This window comes from Hippichthys cyanospilos, unplaced genomic scaffold, assembly GCF_059441005.1.
Source record: "Hippichthys cyanospilos isolate Australia breed blue-spotted pipefish unplaced genomic scaffold, RoL_Hcya_1.0 HiC_scaffold_93, whole genome shotgun sequence".
Taxonomy (NCBI): domain Eukaryota; kingdom Metazoa; phylum Chordata; class Actinopteri; order Syngnathiformes; family Syngnathidae; genus Hippichthys; species Hippichthys cyanospilos.
The window spans coordinates 7271-27763 of record NW_028283449.1 but is presented as its reverse complement, the minus strand read 5'-3'; the positions used below and the strand labels follow the sequence as shown (position 1 = coordinate 27763).

The window sequence follows — 20493 nt, the reverse complement described above, 5'->3', positions numbered from 1 at the left end:
ATATTTGCATTTGCACTTAGTCAAATTGGTTTGGTGTGTTTGCACACCATTGTTATGACAGGTCATAAAACACGTCTTTTCATCAACTTATTTATTTATTTATTTTTTTTAAGTTCTTGATTATTTCAAAGGGTTACCAAAGGCATATGATTTGGATGTTTTCATGTCCAGGAAAAAAAAATGGTCTTAAATGGGTTAACCTACATCGTACTGAATCAAGAATCAGTTAAAATATAAATGCAACAAAGTAGCACTGTTGACAAGTTCCTGACACACCTAATGGAGATTATTCAATGAAAATATTTACATGGATTTGCAAACCTTTGTGATAATTCTATGCTTGCCATTAGCCTGTTGTGCTGTCATGCTAAATTGATGGTGTTGCTTTTATTGTTAAACTGACTGGCAAACACTTTCAAAAACTGCATTTCTACATCAATCATTCATTTGGCCCTTCAAAAACACAAACAGCCAAAAATCTTAGATATGACTATGCTGAAGCACTGTTTTCTATTTTAGAGTTAAAATAATTTGCCTAGCGTGAAGAAACAAATTGTTGAATACACTTTTATTCATTTGTCACATCCACATCTCAACCCACAGTTATTGGCTTCAAGAAATTTTCCTATGGCATGCTTTGGAAAACCACATTGATGCTATGAAAGCCCAATAAAAAATAGGACTGAATATTAGCAATGAATTACAACCAACGTTAACCCTTCCGTAATTTAAGGTTTCCATTTTTTTCCCATCTAAAAAACCCAATGAGAAGTTGGGATCCGTTATGTGACCTAAATATAATAAAACACATCAAAGCATAGCCATAATATAGAGCTACAGTATATAGTACATATATTAAAAATATTTAAGGATTACAGCAGTGCTTTATTGATGGTAGATAAGCACAAATATGAATGTTAAATTTGGCAACAGAGGAACTCTGTGGTGAACTATTTAACTTTGAAATGTTATGGCCATAATTTTTGACTTTTTTTTTTTTTCCAGGAGTGTGTGTAATCCCTCCATGGGAACGTTGATGGGTAGCGCATATTTTTAAAAGTCTTCTCTAATTGATCATTTGTTTACAAGTTTCCTTACTACCTCAGAGCAACCTCTTCAGGACAAGAAAAAGACCATTCTTGTGATTTATGACAATACTCATGCAGCCTGTGATGTCTATAAAGCAAACAGCCTTCATGTACGCTTTGCATCCACACTCATTGTGTGTGTCAGCCGCATTGGCAAGCCGCAGTCTGGTGCTGAGGGCCCACAGCGGCACCCCTCGCTCTTTGTGGTCTGACGAGCGCCCAGGCCTGCATTTTCCCAGGCTGAGACAACACACCACGGTGGTAGCACAAGCCACATTGGGAGCCTGATTAAAGACTCGGGACAATGGAGGGACTGCGGTGGCATTTTCCATTCCTAGCGCCGTCTCCCGGGGGGGCAGGGAGCAAGTATGTGCCGTGAAACGTTTGAATTATCCCAGAATCTCTGGAATTCCGAGCCAGGCTCCGCGAAGAGGACCCTCGACCAGGGATCAAAAAGACCAAAGCGGAGTGCGGTGGACTGGTGCAGAAGCTCACAAAAAAGTGAAGCCTTCGCCACCGTGGCTGCATTTCTTTGGTTTATTTGTGTTTTCTAGCCAATGAGCAACAAGCATGTGGTATGTATTGTGCTTTTTACTCTCATGGGCAATAACTGGGAGCCTAATACAGCAGGCGCCCCTCTTTATTTCGGAGACACCACTCTCCTCTCTCTTTCTCTCTGTAATTATCATTTCATGTCGTGAGACCGACGGCCCGGCACATCTCGCACTCTTTTCATTACGAGCTGGATAGGCCAAACAGAATCCATGACTGAAATAAATCTGCCAGCCTTTTTATTATTGCATATTGAGCACCATGGAGCCTTCCCACACCACAAACTTCCGGTAGCGAAGGGCCCCAAAAAGTGATGCCTTTGCCACAGGCGGATTGCGAGGATCAAAGCCTGCTTGTGCTATATGCAGTTAGCGGAGAGCCATCAGACGCTGACCTCAAACATAGCTCATGTCTGAATGCAACACTGACTTGTGTTTTTGTGGTGCTTTTGAGAAAGATTGTGTAGTGATGGTTTCGCGGAACACGTGTTGCCTTTCAGCAAAATTTTTCGGTTTTGCCTCGCTAAAATCTGTCTTTTGTGCAAGCCTGTCGACGCTAGCGGTGAAATGTTGATTTGATGTTAGCACTTTAAGCAAGAAGCAGGGAACTGAGTCACATGAATTCACTCGAGTTGGATTTGTGTCTCCAATTTCAGGATGAGTTGGTGAACACAAATGGAAAAAATTATGAATTTGAGGACAAATGCATGATAATGTAAAATATGAAAACTGATTTTTCAAAACTTGTACAGAGTAGAGCTATGAAGCTACAGTATATAGCTACAGCTGCAGTATAAAGCTAGGTAAACTAGCTCACAAAGGCGCCAGCAAATCATAGATGGCACCTAAAAGCATTTGCAAACACAACAGTTAACAACATTTGGAAGCAAAGCAGAGATTAACTAATTAACAGAAAACTCTAAAATATAATAAAAGTGAGAACAGAAAATGAAAAAATAGGTTTCTAAAACTTAAAAAATAACAACATAATTTTAAATGTTCAGAAGAATTTGACCCCAAAATAAACACAAATAAATAATAACTAGAACTAGATAGATAGATAGATAGATAGATAGATAGATAGATAGATAGATAGATAGATAGATAGATAGATAGATAGATAGATAGATAAAAACACAACTGGTTTTAAATGGATCAATTAGAGTCAACGACTTAACTAAAGAAAATGCTTCAAAAACACAACTGGTTTTAAATGGATCAATTAGAGTCAACGACTTAACTAAAGAAAATGCTTCAGTTACATACATGGATGGGCTGTAATCAATACCAAAGTATCAGTAACAAGCCAATTAGCAGTCACTACATATATCGCCACTTGCATCACAAGCTAGAATTTATGAGAAAAAGAAAATTACTATTTCAAGAAATTTGAAAGAAAACTGGAAAACGTTTTTTTTTTTTTTTTAACTCTGTCATTGTGCTGTCAGAGGAAGGACATTTTGTGTATCAAAAGTATTAATGGTATTGTGACAACTGAAGAGTTGAGTACTGGTATCAGTCTGAAAAAAGTAGTATTGAAAAGCCCTAGTTACATATCATATAATGGCACCAATGACAGAACACATCTAAGCTAACATTCTAACAACCAAATCAATCAAATGTTTTTAAAGAACGTGAAAAAAAATAGGACAACCAAAACAGGCATTTTAAATAAGTTATATTTAACAACCAACCTAAACTAAGACATGCCAGTGTCAGTACATTAATAATTGTAATTACAGCCATGCAAATTTGACCGAAGCAGCAAAAATCACTATTAAGTGGAGAAAAGATACCACCAAAATGTTATGTAATTCACCAAAACTTACTAAATAGGTTGTACTTTTCAATACAACCACCCTAAAATTATCATTAAGACCAAAAATATGTTCTAAGTGATCTTGATGATAACCATCAAAGCCTTGTTGTACACTTTGTATAATCTCTTCTGAGAAATCTAAAAGTGTCCCATCAGCGCAGTTCAGTGATGGCAGATTTTTTGGGATGACATTTTTTTCTTTATGCTTATGACTGCTCCTCTGAGATGCCACAGGCGTGACGTGTGGATGGATGCCTCCCTGATAATCAGAGGTGTTCCGTTATAAGAGGGATTTGAGACACTGAGAGGCTGTCAGAGCGCTGTGCCCCAGGGTGTCAGGGGTGGTGTAAAACAAGGAAGCTTCAGCCCCCCTCCCCCCTCGGCATCTGGCAAGGCTGAGGGCAAATGTGTATTTTGGATACATTCCTGGCAATTACTGTGGACTTTCTTTTCAGTCCTTCAATGCAGCGTACAATGTGTGTGTGTGTGCGCGCATGTGTGCGTGTGTGCGTGTGTGTGTGGGGATATCCCATATTCATATTTGTGCATTTTTAATATTATCCGGGTCATAAAAGAGCGCAGTCATTCAATTACATACATTTGTTTTCATTTATCAATTTTCTTTGTTCTGTGTGGCCCATAAAAAATGAAATCTTGTATGTGATGTGCAAGTCACAATGAAGTGATTATGGGCCGGCGTGCCTTTGAGACATGGCACTGAGCGGCATTCTTAACGCACTTAAAAATAGAAAGCGTCTGCTTTTCCAATTTTACTCACTAGAGGACATTTGGGCATCTCCTTTTTTTCTGTGGATAGAAAAATAACAGCATTCTTTCATATGTTTTCCAGCATGTCCCTGTGATTTTATGATAGTAATCAAATAATGTGGGAACGGCGTGGGAAAGGCAGAAGTTTGTTTTTCATGAGCTGGGAAGCTAAAGTTTGGAATCTGCTAAGTTGAATGATCAATAAGTGGTACAATATGGTCGTCAACTAAAATATTCTTCCTTGCCTCTTAAAGTTACACTTACAGTTAATGGGTGCACCTTTAAACTGTTGTAATCATGTAATCAAGAACTAATCGATAATCACATCAAATTTTGATAATAAATCAGTTACATACCTATTTGTTATTTAAAATAGTCCAAACGCTCAGAATTATTTTCCATTGTAAATATTAACCAACTTTAGAAAATTGATTTTCAAAAATGTTCCCCATTTTTTGACGTTGCAGAACATCCCAATGACTCAATTATAAAATTATATTTAATTTGTGTTTGTGCATTTTACGAGTTTACTTTTCCCAAGTGTGGATTTTGAATGTAGTTTCCAGGTCTAGTTTCCTGAGTCTAGTTCCCCAGGCCTAGCTTTTTTTCTTTCTTATTTGATTGTGCATGCTAAGATTTCTAATTTTTCGCTTCTGTGTCATGTCTGGGAAGAAATTGAATGTGTGGTACGGCATGGCACGGTACAATTACACGATGTATGCTAATAAGGTGCTTTACTATTTAATATGATTGCTTACTACTAAGTGTCATCTCAATTTGTATCTCTAGTTTCCCTACAAGTCGGATTTCCAAGTCCAGTTTTCCTAAGTGTAGATTTTGAGTCTAGTTTCCAAGTCTACTTTTCCAAGTTTAGTTCCTCAAGCCTTTTCTTTTTTTTTTCTTTGATTGTGAATGCTAAGACTTGAAGGTGAATTCTTCACTTTCATGGTTTGTCTGGGAGGAACATGGATGTCTGGTACGGCATGGGGCAGTACTATAAGGTACATATCGTACTATAGTTTTTTATTATTTTGTCACATACTTTTAGGTGTGACAAGGTTTATTCTGAGTACAGTATTTAAGTCTCATCTCAAGCTGTATCCCCAGTTTTCCTAAGAGGCCAGTTGCAGAGTCTAGTTGTTAGGGGTGTGCCAAAAAATAAATTTTCATCAGAATCTCGAATCTTATTCACTGCAATTTAAATAAATATAAAAGGCCATTAAATCGGTATTAAAATAAAACAGACATCGATACGCTTCCTGTTGGCTTCCGTCCTAAGCGCTGTGCCATAATGTCACCAGCCAGTTCGAGATTGTCAAGCTTGTGCAACATGAAAGCTTTTTTTTTTTTTTTCGGGTTCACGCGGGCTCGAGTTTCAATGTTTCTTTTCGGTCTTTCAGTTGACTTTCAGTTAAGTTAATTAGTTCGAGCCAACTCCTGTTTTGAAGCAATTTTACTGCAAACTGTGTAAACAGAAAGTGTGGTGAGTCTGTGAGCGTTAATGTTACAAAGTTGAGGGGGAAGAAAACATGATCGAATCTGTACCCATCAAGATGTGCATGAAACTCCTACAGGGACAACACCTGTATGTATTAAGTTGTTCGTTATATTGTTAAGGTGATATTTGAAAGCTAAAGTGACATATAATGTTAGTTTAAGGTAAGGGCTGTTGACTTGTCTGCTAATTTAAGTTTTTCTTTTACACCTGTAGAGAAAGTATGTTGTCGAAGAACATGGCTAATTTGAGTTATCTTTTTCATTTTTAGTTTGACTACTTTTGTTGATGCCAAGATGTGCATTTAAAGCTAATTTCCCCTATCGTGGGTTCTAATTACGTTGTCGTGACAATTATTTCTGCCGTCTTCATATTAAATAAATCAACGACGACAGGAATAGCCTTCATTCATTTTTCTCTTTCCCTCACACCCAACAAACCCCGCTCTCGCTTGCGCATGTGAAATAAAAGAGCTAACCACAGAAACCATTTTTAAACAGAACAAAGAGCAAATTATCAACACAACACAAAACTCCAGCATCTCCACAAAACAGTGTAAAGTATGCAAACTCCAAATTAATTCACAAATACGTATTACTCACATGTAAATGAAAATGAAAACATTGTCGCAACTTAACGAAATAATCTTACGGTTGTGACTTATAATACTCCCCATATGCTCAGAGATGGACCAACTGGCACAGATTTTATGCTTTCCCCATACTACCAATTTTGCTGCTCACTTGAAAAATTTCATTTCCATATCCTATTTGTCATAAATGCACAGAGAAATATCAATAGTTTTCATTTGGGCAACAGTTTTTCACATAATATTTTGGGACTGCAATTTCCTATGAAAGGACAATGTATCTTCTACCTTTTTGATTTGTGTTTAATCCTATTTTATACTATAAAAGCTATTGTTTATAGGTACCAGATCTTAAAAAAAAAATAGCAGTTGTCCATGTGTTATTTTTGTGTAAAAACGCATGCTCCTTACAAATCAAAACTTAATACACGTGAAAAAACAAAAGAAGACTGTCTCACTTTTGTTATTCTGTCTTACAAAGATGACGCACATAGTGTGATGATTCTTTGCATTTTTATAGATTGAAGCAGAACTCATTTTTAATTAATTGAATCAAATCGTTTTGAATCGCAAATGGTTAAGAACCGCAAAGCGATTCTAAATCAAATCGGAATAGAATCGAATTGTGAGACAGCCAAAGATTTCCAATTCTAGTTTTCTGAGTCTAAATCCCCAGGCTTGCAAGGCCTGTGATTCTTCACCTCCATGTCCTGTCTGGGAAGAACTTGGATGTCAAAACCACTTTTAGATTGTTTCCGACTTTGTAGGTTGGACTCAAGATAAAATCAGAGTTGAGGAGGCAGGCCACAAAACTGCGACAAACGTATGACAAAGTGCCTGAACAATGTTGAGAACAAAGACGGACAATGTTCGTGAGAAATGAAAGGGTGGAAAGTGAAAAACAAATGTGGATGGATTGGTGGGAGCAGGGGGAGGACGATAACTGCTGGGGGGGACAACACTGATCAGTCAAAGGGGGTAACGAGGGGGGAAACATTTGCCCTTGCCCACATTAAAGCCATAAAAAAGAAAACAAACAAAAAAACATGTCTGACATAAAGAGACTGGTTTCCGCGGCGACAGCACAATGGCTGCCTGTGGCTCCTCGGGCCTTCGTCATCTCGTCTGGGACCCGGCACCAGCGAAAGTCACCACAGTCCCATCAGTAAGTGTGTGTGTCTGTGTGTGTGTGTGTGAATGTCATCATGCTCAATGCTGTGGGAACGGCCATGAAAGAGACCCCACTCAGAAGCCACAAAAGCTCCTTTCTGAGCCTCCTTGCCCGCCGCCTTTTCGCCTCTCTATTTATCTTTGCACGAGGGAGCCGGATGAGGGGGGTGGACTTTTTGTCGATCTCACACCATGACAAGCGGACTGACCCGTGACTGCCAGCCTACTGCAACCATGACTGACACCTTACTGTCACACTAACATGAGTATAGCATCATCTGATAGACAGATCCTGGAATCAAACTTCCTGTTGAATCCAGGTTACCAAACAGGAAGAATAAATCTCACTAGTGTCACAAACTATTAGGAGTAAGTCAAGGAAGCAGTCCAGACAGACACATCCATTCCCTCATGGATCCAGTCGGACATTGCTGAGCTATTCTGGTGCCAGTTCCCATGCCAATCCTGACTGGCTCACTGTTAAGGCCTCCACCAATGAAGGGCACTGAACACTTTGTCATGTCTGATCCTTAAAAGGGAAGTCAACATTGCCCAAAAAAATCTTTACCATTTGTTCTATGTAACGTGAGTAGTCTAAACATGTAAGTGTCATCATATCAAGCTGTCTTCTTAGTTTCCTTACAAGTTTAATTTTGGAGTCTTGTTTTTGAGTCCAGTTTCGTAGTCTAATTTTCAGTCTCATTCCCTAGACTTAGTTTTCTTTGATTTTGTATGTAAAGACTTCTAATTCTTCACTTCCATCTCCTAACTTAATCCAGGGCCAAAATCTGCTCCACACGTGACGTAAAACCTACTTTAGTCAAATTTGATAATAATGATTGTATGCAAGAACATTTGGATTTTCAGCTCAAATGTTCACTAATGAATATAATATAAAATATTCTTTGATGTTTTTGACTCAATGTTAGTGAATTTAGACATCTGTTGGCCATTATGACATTCTGATCAAGTAAAAGGCGTAATTCATGATTCAGATATTCAATTAAAGTGAATTGAAGCTTATAAAATTTAATCTAAACAAACGATGCAAATCAAGTTACATTTCAAATATAATTCCAAAGAGATAAAACATCTAAAAATAGACCAGAAGAAGATGCTACAAGCTGCTCCAAGTTGCTTTTTTTGCCGTTGGCTAAATGGAAAAGTAGCTGTACAAATTGCTGTAGATTCTGCAGTTTGCTGTCCTGGGTTTTATGTACCTCACTCGTTCAATCTCAAAGACATACTTTTATGTTTTTTTTTTCTTTTTTTCAAGCATAAACATTTGAAATCAATGGATAAATAGCCATTTCCAGAGGTTTTTCGTGTTTTTTTTTTTTTTTTTTTTTTTTTAAGCCAAACACTTGAAAACAATTGTAAAAGGCATAAATAAGTACCTGGGATTAAATGTCTGGACTCTTGAAAAAAAAAATCTGAAAATACATCTTTGGGATCGAACAAGTTAGCTACATTTCAGAAACTGCTGTTTTTTTGTTTTGTTTTTTTACACTTAAGCATAAGAGTTAGTGAGTGTTCCCACTTTTACCTACTTCTTTTTTTAACATTAAAACAAAGCTGCTCTAAACAAATCAGAAGTGATAATTGCGGCTGTGAGTTTGCCCTTATAAATTCCACTAGCGTTCGTGTGAAGCGCCAACGCGTGTGCGTGAGTGAAAATTGCAAAAGTATGAGCCTGTTAATTTCAACGAGGGGACGTGGCCTTGTTGTGGTTTAGAGGGATGTGGCGGGAGAGATGACTGAAAATAGCAGATCAAGACTGGCAGAAATCTTGCAGAATTCCATCTCATCAGCTCTCAGATCTCTTTCTCTCGCTCTCTCTCTCTCTCTCTCTCTCTCTCTCTATCTCTCTCTCTATCTCTCTCTCTCTCATGTCTGTCTTCAACAAGCCTGATCCCCACACCATGAAACTGTTCTCATATTTAAATAATTTACTTGCTTCATTCATCTTCCTAATCACTTCTGTCCTTGTGCATGTTTTTCATGTGAGTTGCGTCATTCTGGAACGCGCAAGTGTGGCCAGCTAACAGTCATAAGTAAAAGCAGAACAGAATGCACATTCATGCATGCTTGCATTTTTTTTCTATTTTAAGTATATATATATATATATATATATATATATATATATATATATATATATATATATATATATATATATATATATATATATATATATATATACATACATACATACATACATACATACATACATACATACATACATACATACATATATATATATATATATATATATATATATATATATATATATATATATATATATATATATATATATATATATATATATATATATATATATATATATGTGTTTGGATTTTGTCTTTTCCTGAGAACATGTATGTGTTAGTGTATGTTCCCCATAGCCTTCAATAAAAAGATAACCAGGGCAAGTTGACTTGCATTAAAATGCTTAGTGTACAAATGAAGAAGAAAAGAGCATATAACTGAGTATAGCTTGAGTGTATCGTGAGGTGTTTAGCAGCAAAACAAACGCTAATACAACATTTTGTACACAATCATTGTCGTATGTTTAAGCGAACACGCCCTTCCAGTCTGCCAAGCAGGAAGAAACATAGTCAGTTGGGCATTGTGTCTAAAGGAGCATGCCACTTAGCCTCGCTCTTTTCACACAGACACACACATGCACCCTTCCACACACACATTCACACACGGCGCCGGGCTCTCGTGTTTCCATGGCAATCTGCGCCAGCAATCTTCCCACGGTGGATGTGGAACCGACAACTGAGTGTTGCACAGAGCCACATGTGTGAATGAATGTAGCACACTTGCTGTGTATGTGTGTGTGTGTGTGTGTGTGTGTGTGTGTGTGCGTGCGCGTGCGCGTGTGTGCATGTGTGTGTGTGTGTGTGTGTGTGTGTAAAGAGTGGTAACCTGTCCAGAGAAGAAGCCAGATGTTCAGACACTCACTGGGCTGATAGCGCCCTTGACCCTAAGCATACAGGCCCTGAATGGGGCTCTTATCATGTCGCATTGCTATGACACTTGGCACCTGGGCTCCTATCGTTCATGACTTGGAATAACAAAGTACAAACAGTCATCATACTTACCAATAGCTTTTACAGGTATATGCTGTTTACACGAGTAATAATTTTCTGGATGACATTTACACTGATTTTTGAAACCAGATTTTTCTACATCCTGCTACTGACACTGTGGACTTTTTGAAATATAAAAAATGAACGAACAAATAAATAAATAAATAAATAAATTAATTAATTAATAAATAAAATACATGTCCCAAGGACTTAAAAGGCGGTACATGAATCAGGAAGCAATACAGTTAAGAAAGATTCAGAGAAGCAAGGTCCTATTTCAGAGTATTCTTTGTAGTGATAATTGTCCCAGCCTCAAAACCATTGCATTAAAAACCAATCTGAAAATAAAGATTTTTATCCCTCTTCTGTGCCAGCTTATCAAAAGAATCACAAGATCTAATTACTTTAGTACTGATTACTTCATTACTATTGTCACCTATTCTGCAGGACAACCCAACTTATACAATATTAACAATATTAACCGCATTTAACCATTTAAAAAAGTATTATTTTGCAATAGTCTGTTGGGCAACTAAAAATTTTTTCTGATACAATTAATACATTAAAACACATTCTGCCTCTTGCTTTCACCTGAAAAGTACATTAACAAGGCTTAGGTAGCAACCAATCACAGCACAGCTTGTGAATGTCACATGACAAGACCAAAAAATGGGCGGGTCTTGATTGGTCATTACAAATCTTACCTTGTTTCTGTCGACCTTCACTTCAGCCAGTGTTTCTCAAGGATTTTTTTGCATAGCCCCTCCTAGGTATGAAAAAACGAAAAAGCAATACGTAAAAAATTTAAGCCTATTCCTTGTGTTCATCTGCCCCCCCACCCGGGTATCGTCTCACGCCCCTCCATGGGGGCCCGCTCCGCTATTTGAGGGCTGACTTAGGCTAAATTATCTTTGTTTTGACAAAAAAATAATTATTAGTTTTGCCCTTTTATGGGCAGACTGAACCAATAACATAATTGTAATGGCATAGAACGAATGAATAGAATATGGAAATCAAAACTTGTCGGATTCATTGTCTAATAGAGAAATAATCAACCGATTAATCAATTACTTGCAGGCCTATTTCAGGAACCGTATTTTCCGCACTATAAGGCGCAGCAGATTATAAGGCACAATTTATGAATGGCCTATTTCCAAATTTTTTCCAGGTATAAGGCGCACCGCATTATAAGGTGCATAGAATAGAATCTACAGTAGTGGCTAGAGTTGTGTTATGCATCTACTAGATGGAGCTGCGCTAAGGGGAATATCAACAAAACATCCAAATAAAGGCAGTCAAACTTTTCAATCAGAATTGAAGAATAAAGATAATTTGTGGAAATTACTATGTGAAGAATGGGGAAAAAAAACCCTGTTAGATCAATGCGAAGACAAATCAAGCATTTAAAAGTATATAATTATGATTCAATTAAATATTAAAACTTAATTTTCAATGAAATTACAAACAAAAACCTTTAAATATATTGCTTTGTTGATTAAAAAAAAAATTCTGGATTTATTTTATAAAATTGCGCTTTCCTTTACAAAGACTCACAATTTTTGTGCTTGTCCCCATATAAATTGCTTCTAAAATTTAGCATATAAGGCATATCAACATTTCAAACATGGTGTTTTAAAAATTTTAATAGTACAAAAAACATTTATAACTAAAATGCAGACGTAAACATTTAAGAATTAACATGGTGACTAAGTTATTATATTTTTTTGGCCTCCAAAAATGTGGTTTATTCGCTGCATAAACTGCACCGGATTATAAGGCTTTTGAGCTTTTGAGAAAATTGAAAGCTTTTAGGTACGGCTTATAGTGCGAATAATGCGGTACTTAGCTACATTTCCACCTTATGATGATTTCCACTATGGCTAAGGAAAAGTGGAATTAAATTGAGAGGCTCAAAGATGAGAATGAACCCCAGTCAACACCATTTTTCTCATCGTTGACAACGATTGCATAAAACTCACTTAAGCACGCATAAGTGTGCTCGTACAAGTAGAGATGTAGCACGAGATGGTCCATCATTCCCACACTCCTCACCTCTCTGCCACAAATTAGTCCGTCCATTGTTCTACATGAGCACACAATTAAAGGAGCATGAGAAGAAAGAAGGAATGAAGGAGAGCAGGATGAAACAGGAGGCTAATTGACAGTGGGTGACTGAGCAAAAGGGCTGGAAGGACAGGGTGGCGCTGCTTGGTGGGGGTGACAAGCCGGGGAAGCGCACATTAAAAGGAGGGAGGAGGGACATAAAGAGGAGGCGACCGAGGGGGGGGATGGAGCCAAAAGTGGCAACCCTGCTTCAACTGCCAAATGTTGTCACTGGGTGGCTGTGACAGGGCGAGGACATGCCAGAGGGAGACAAATAGGAGCTTGGGAATTCTCACCGCTTTGTCATGGGCCCTCGGGGGTCGAGCAAGTGCCGCCGCCACTAGTCAAGCAGTCGGTAAGACGCGACAGCAGCACAAGGCTTCTTATAAGCAACGGAAGACAAGGGGACACATCCCAGGTCCAGAAGTGAATTTCCAGAGTGGCTAACTTCCACGAAAGAGCTAAGGGAGAGGGCCAGCGAGATGAAGAGACCTCACGAGTACAGCTCTGAGTCGGACACCGACGAGTTGATTGATGTGGGACAAGAGGACGGCTACTGGTGAGCATCCCCGCCGCACACCTGATACAGGGAAATGGATATGGATGTGGATTGAGGAAAAAAAAAAATACAACTTATATCCTCCATTTTTCTTCATGTAATTATTTATCAAAACAAATAGATGTAATACCTATTTTTTTCATTTTAACTGCATAACAAAGCATCCAGAATTAAGTTTAGAATGTCTAAACTCTTAATGCGAGCCGTTAAAAAAAGAAGTGAGACCCAGCCAGGCAATTTCAAGCATTCTCACTGACCCATAGGTATTTTTTTTCAAACCTCCTTAAATGATCAAAAAAAACAAAAAAAAAACTTCATACTGTATATATACTGTATATATATTGGTGATGGAGCTCTTTCGTACTGTTCTTTTTAATTTCTCTTCAAGTCAATGACGTTTAAAGTGTTAACTGCTTAAATAAGGTTCATCATGGTAGTTGCTGCATTAAAAATAACATGTATTATAACTTGATTCTTTTGATACAAGTCATTTTTTAGGCCATCCTTAAACCAAACATTTAAAAAAAAACTTTTGAAAACACTGAAAATATGCTAAAATAAATAAATGAATAAATAAAACACCTGTGACTAAATATCTGTACTTTAACAGAAAACGATCTTAAGCTCAAAAAAATTTAACAGAAATTGAGTAACAAACACTGAAACAGCAAAATTTATGGTTATCACTAAGTCAGAATTAAAGTGAATGAAAAAAAATGTGTTGAGACTTGTACACCTCTTCTGTACAATAATATATGTAAATTAATTAATTTAATAAAATGAATTTTAACTCACAAATTGCAGAATGTAATAAAATTCAATACAGTTTGTACAATATGATTTTTGATATTTTACGAGGTCTGTACTTTTTGAATTGACCACTGTAGTGGACATTATTTTTGGCCTATTTTTTTTGACTCGTTACCTCACTAAATCTTAGAGTCCTCCGCTGAGGGCACCCTGGCCTTTGCAAATCAATTGTGTCCACTGTAGTGGACATCATGGTTTGGGCTTATATCTTTTGATTCATTCAAGCTACCCAATTAAATCCTAGTGTTTTCAGTAGAGGACAATTTTACAATTCATTTTGTCTACTGGAGTAGACATTAGTTGGTGTATATTTTATGACTGATTGGCCATAACCTTCTACGTCTTGGTCTTTGCAGTATGTGTATGAATGAGGATGCAATTAACTCTGCTGTCTTGAGATAAAATGAACAAAACAGTGGACACAATCAAATGGGCTCCGTCTCAAAAGGATATAGTGCTTGCAACTAAAAAATAAGATTACATTTTAAAACGTAATGCAATCAGTTTCCCATCAAGAGAAATTTCCTTTAATGTGACTGAAATTGAAATAGGTTGTTAGTCAGTCTCACATGTTGTTGACAAACCTGACGGTTTCAAAAGCTAAGAAGATCAAAACACTGAATCACAGGCATGATCAGAGAGAGGGGGAAAAAAAGCCTCTCGCAAATGGTTTAAAAAAGAAACAGGCGACAACAACATTAGGTCGCGGCGGGCACACTGATCCCAGCTTATTCATCAGTGCATGTTTGCAGTCAAAGGAATTCTATCGACGTCACGGGCAGTATGTGACATGAAAGACGGGCTCGGGTCAATCGAATTTCTGTGTGACATGCCCTTTCAAGTGCACACCATCAAACGACATTCTAAACAAAAACACTCCACTAAATTGGCAGCATTAAAATCTAATAAAAAGACAATAGGGACAATGTTGGCGCTCCCTCTTGCAGGTCTGTTCGCAAACAAACATTGGCAGGGTGTAACCAACTCGGATTGTGGCCCATGGGAGCCAGTGAGTGAGCGCCTGGCAGTAAAATCATCTTGTGAAACTGCATTCATACAAATAGAAAGTAGAACAATGTGTCATTCTAAATCATGCCTGTTCACAACGCTCTTCAGCGGCAAATACTCACCAGAGCTGGTGTTTGATTCTGTCTCTGTGTTATATTAAGGAGCAATAATGACAACAACATGTAGACTCACTACATATTCTGATACATTATACAGCCCAGTCACCGGGTCCATGTCCCCTGGCAGTGCATCACAGATTCTGGCCCGAAAGAAGAGAAGAGGGGTGAGTGCCATTTTTCCATAGGCCAACTCTGGTTTAGATATAATGTATTCCCCTTTTATGTTGGCATTTTACTATTTGCAGGATTAAAGTTAGCGTGAAGACCCACAGTCAATTCACCAATTTACTTGTTTTTTGGTTGCATTATTTCCTGAAAAATTTATCATTCAATTTTTTTTTGTGGTAAAGATACCACAAGATGGCGCCAAAGCAACCTCTTAATCAGAAAATAAAACTATTTAGTACTACTTAATTGGAAGTGCTGTATTTTACAGTAATACAGCTAGACTGACACACACGCTTTGTCTGGGAAGGGTTTAGACTGGGTTGTAACAGAGACACTTCATCAAATATATGCACATGTTTTTTAGTGTGCATCTACACCCTAATATACACAAGATGGTGACAAAGGCAATTCTTAATAGGAAATTAGTACAGTCCAAAGTATGTTACAGTGCTACATCTCGACGGAGAGATAAGCTTTGTATGTCTGAGAGCTAAGTTTAGGCTAGGTTGTAAAGGAGACCGTCAATAGCACAAAAAGGCACCAAAGCCGCTTCTTGCTTGGAAATTAGTATAGTTGGAAGTATATTACAGTGATACATCTCAATTAAGGAACAAGCTTTGTATGTCAGGGAAGAGCTATTGTAAGTTTAGCATGGGTTGTAACGGAGACACAGTCACATGTACGTATGTTTACACCCATTTGGGTGCAGCTACACCCTATGATACCAAAAGATGGCACCAAAGTCACTCCTTAATAGGAAATTATTGCAGTTGGAAGTATGTTACATTGGTGTTTCTCGATTAAGAGACAAGCTTTGTATCTCAGGTAGGACCTGAGTTTAGCCTGGGTTGTGATAGAGACACTTTGTCACATGTATGCACATGTGCACTTATGGTGGGGCTAACATTCATTTCAAAGAGAAATGTTTCAAGATGAGCTCAACATTTTGGGATCGTAGCTTGTGGTACAGTATATCCTCCTGAGACCCAGCCCATTCAATTGTCTCCGAAGTGGTGGATATTTGTTTTTGGTCTATATCATTTGACTTATTGGAGTCGAACTACCCTACTAAGTTCGAGTGTGCTCAGTTGAGGGCAGCTTGGTACAGTGGACACCAGTTTACGATGTCCCTGCCTTACAATTTTTTTACCTTACGACGTGGCCCGCAACATTTTTGTTCCCTCTTTACACCATTTCTTTCACTTTATGACACATCCAACAAGGTGGTCAGTGTGCGCTCTACAGCTTTACACGCGTCACCGCTTACGTCACTACAATGCTGGTCTGCTATTGGTCGGCAACCATGGGTCCCAAGATTGCTAGTGATGTTAAAGAGAGAAGTAAGAAGATGATTTATATGGAAACGAAGCTGGAGATAATCAAGAAATACGAAGAAAGATAAGCTAGCCTCACCTAGACAACCCTCACTAGGGAATATGGCCGTAACAAGCTTGTCACGTCGCTCAAAGGTAAATAAATCCTTTATATCGTTTTTATTTATTATGTTATTTATTTGTATACATGTATATTATATATACGTGGCACTTAGTATACTATTTTGATACCAATTTTTAATATGTATATAAAATTTAGATGTTTTTACCTGGGATTTTACACGCATTAGATCATTAACATAGGTTTGGATTTTCCACCATATGGTGAATTCACATTACGATCCCAACCGCAGAACAGATTAATCTCGTAAACCAGGGGCCACTGTATTTTTAATGATGAGTGTTTGTGTGAGATGCAGTTAGCTTTGCTGTGTTGCAGAGAAAAAATTGACACAACAGTGGACATTTATGAATGGGCTGGGTCTCAGGAAAATATACTAATTATAATTTTAAAAATCCTAATTTTAACTATGAGTAAATTCATGCATACAGTCATCCTATAGATTCATCACATTCATAAATTTTTTTTTCAAATGAAATTTTTCAGAGATATTTTTTATTGCTTGTTGAACAAATTAAATTGAATGTCTTAGTCAACTTATTCATACGAAAATTTACAGAAAACTTTCAATATTTCCTGAAAAGGCCATGCATTCCTTGAGTTTCTGCATCAAGTAAAACCACCTCTATTCAGGTACAGTATGTCCACCGCGGTGTACATTTTGTCTCAATAAGACACCAAGTTAATTGCATCCCAGCCATACATATGACACATCATTGGAAATATTAAGTTGTCCTCAACTTAGCACACTTGGATTTGGCAGGGTAACTCCAATGAGTCAAATGATATTGCCCAAAAAAAAACATCCACAACAGTGGACACAATTTAATAGGCTGGCTCTCAATTGGAGCATTTTTTGCTATTCAAAGCATGGCTCTGAGAAAAAAACATATCAAAATTACTTTGACCATGTTTTTGTAATGAAGTCTTTTCCATAAAATATATTTTTCAGGTTTTTGATTGGCTAAGACACCTCACAGTTGGGAGTCAATGCAACACCAAAATGTGCTTGATAGCCAGCCAAAATATAGTTACGCAAATAGATTTAGATTGCTTAGCCACTGCCGTGGAATGGGATTTTTTTTTTTTTTTGACAGTCCTTCTTGCTCTCCAACAGATTATTGAGAAGAGGCGCAGGGACCGGATAAACCACAGCCTATCGGAGCTAAGGAGGCTAGTGCCAAGCGCCTTTGAAAAACAGGTCAAGCACATATATATATATATATATATATATATATATATATATATATATATATATATATAAAAAGATTAAATGTCTCGATCATAGGTGTCAAACTCCAGTCCTTGAGGTCCGGTATCCTGCATGCTTTCAAACCCTCTCTCTGAAATACACCCAATTCAAATGATGATCAGGATCATTTATTAGCTCCTGCTGAGCTTGCTATTAAGCTAATCATTCGAATCAGGTGTGTTGGTGAGAGAAAACCAGAAAACCTGCAGGATGCTGGCCCTTGAGGAATGGAGTTTGACATCTATGGGACTAAGAACAGGGAACTCCAGTTCCTTAAGATTGGTATCCTGCCTGTTTTCGATATCTCTTACTTTCCTCACCTGATTCAAATGATCGTTATCAGTTGTCCACCGAGCTTGCTGACGAGCTGCTCATCAATCATTTGAATCAGGTGTGATGCAAGAGCGAGATATGAAAAAAGGCAGGATAAGGGTCCTGAGGAACCGGAGTTTCCTACCCTAGGTCTACTCTTGAAAGATATGTAAAAATATGCCTTTGAAATTAAATGACTTAAAATATTGAGGGCTAGCTGTTCTATTCAGGGCTCCTCAAAGTTGGAAAAAGCTGAGATTCTGCAAATGACTGTGGACCACCTGAAACTTCTGCATGCCATGGGTGGGAAAGGTAAGATCTCTTCTTGTAAAATAAATGGTGGTTGCAATCACTTCTTTTTGACCCCATTCACCCACTTTGTTTTAGGTTACTTTGACGCGAGAGCTCTGGCTGTAGACTACAGGACTCTGGGATTCAGGGAGTGCGTTGGAGAGGTGGTCCGATACCTCAGCTCTCTGGAAGGAGAGTCTCCAGACCCGATAGGTGCCCGCCTTGTCACCCATCTCTCCCACTGTGCTAGCGAGCTGGACCCGCTGGTTCTTCAGTCACCCCCAACCTCCGCTTTGCCCTTCCCTCCTTGGCCCTGGATGTCCTTCCCCCAGATGTCCATCGCCCTACCCGCCTCATCTTCACCGCCGTTCCCCAGTGGACGACGGGATCTCGCCTTGATGGGGAGCTACCCACCGCCGCCGGCTCTCCGCCTCGCACCGCTGGCTGGCTGCCAACGGGGGGTGCCACCACTGCTGGCCCCCACGAGTCTTGCTAACATTCACAGGCTGCCATCCCCAGCGGCATCTCCCTCATCGGGTCCGCCCAGGCCGGCGCAGCCATCCCCGTGCAGGAACTCCTCTCTTCCTCCCACCTCTTCCTCTCCAACCAGCGCGCCATCACTTGTCTCTTTCAGACCGTTTGGTCCTCTGGTGTCTTCAACAGTCCAGCGTCGGGGTTTAGTCGGATCAGGCAAGTCCGCCCAAGGATGGGTAACTGAAATTGGAGCTTTTTGAGGACCAGCTATTTTTTAAAATTCTAATGACCTGTGCTAGGGATACAAAACACCCGTATAGCAATTGATCCAAGCGGTCGATGGACATTTAAGGACCTCCTCTATAAGCCATATCGGACTGTAATTTTCTGATAATAACCAACAAAAACAATCAAGGAACAAGACAAATGGATGATCTTGATTGTCAAATAGAAGAATGTCCAACAGAGCCATACGTGTACGTTTAACAAAAAGCAATGATTTTTCTTGAGCTGTGATGTATGTATTAGTTCCTAAATGAATTAAACATAAGACGATTGTTTATGGCAAAGAATGTTTTGGGAGAAAAAATACATAAAAACTAAGTGCCTTTACCTTTTTGCTGTGTATTTTCTTGTCATTATCAAGAAGGTGTTTTAATCCTTTCTCCATTATACCAAGAAGTCAAAAATGTGTTCTACACAGTTGTCTAAACATATAATTCTGGTTAATTGCGTTTGTGGTAAATTAAGTACCAAATCCATCTATTTTTATTCATCTCAGAGGGCAGCCATTTTGCTACATGCTTGACAGAAAATGTTGCTTTTGTTTTCTGTGTTTGGTCATGTGACACTTGCAAGCTGAGCCTTGATTGTTTTTTACATGAGACCTTTTAATTTTCTCCTGCTTTTTTTAATTTCCATTAAAATTATGACTTTTTTTCCCCCATGATAATTTTACTTGTGGTTTCCTTATCCATTTAGATGTGGCCCTAACAAGCATTCATAGGATTAAGCTGAAGCTAGCAAAGCTGTTTCCATTGTTATGAGCCTAGGACAAACTCCAGGATGTGGTATTTTTGGATTATTTTTATAAATGTTACATGAACCCGAAAAAGACAATTCAGCCAGTCAAATAGCACTGAAACTTGTTCTTTACCTAAATTCTGACTGAACAACCATTGGTTAATGGTAACTGGTCAGAGTCAGCAAAGCCTTTTCTGCTAGCCTAAACACTAGCATTAGCACTAGAACTGAAGGGTGACGTTAGGGTGACCAGATTTTAAATATGAAAATAAAAAAATGCAATAAATTTTTTAACTATTTATTACAATTAATCGCTAGGCAATCTGTTAACTGCTAGCATTTCC

General features: G+C 38.3%; 1 protein-coding gene across 2 annotated transcripts; it reads left to right on the top strand.

Moving 5' to 3' along the window:
* The first annotated feature begins 1239 nt into the window (after positions 1 to 1239).
* On the top strand, positions 1240 to 19738 carry LOC148405016 (hairy/enhancer-of-split related with YRPW motif-like protein). Of its 2 annotated transcripts, XM_088407319.1 has the most exons (6): positions 1241 to 1663; positions 12927 to 13237; positions 15272 to 15338; positions 17915 to 17998; positions 18592 to 18673; positions 18749 to 19738. In XM_088407319.1, the coding sequence occupies exons 2-6, from the start codon at positions 13161 to 13163 to the stop codon at positions 19384 to 19386; spliced, it is 948 nt and encodes a 315-aa protein (XP_088263445.1). In that variant the 5' UTR covers positions 1241 to 1663; positions 12927 to 13160; the 3' UTR covers positions 19387 to 19738. The 2 variants fall into 2 exon arrangements, with proteins under 2 accessions (XP_088263446.1, XP_088263445.1); XM_088407320.1 differs by lacking the exon at positions 12927 to 13237 and having other exon boundaries at positions 1240 to 1663.
* Positions 19739 to 20493: the final 755 nt, after the last annotated feature.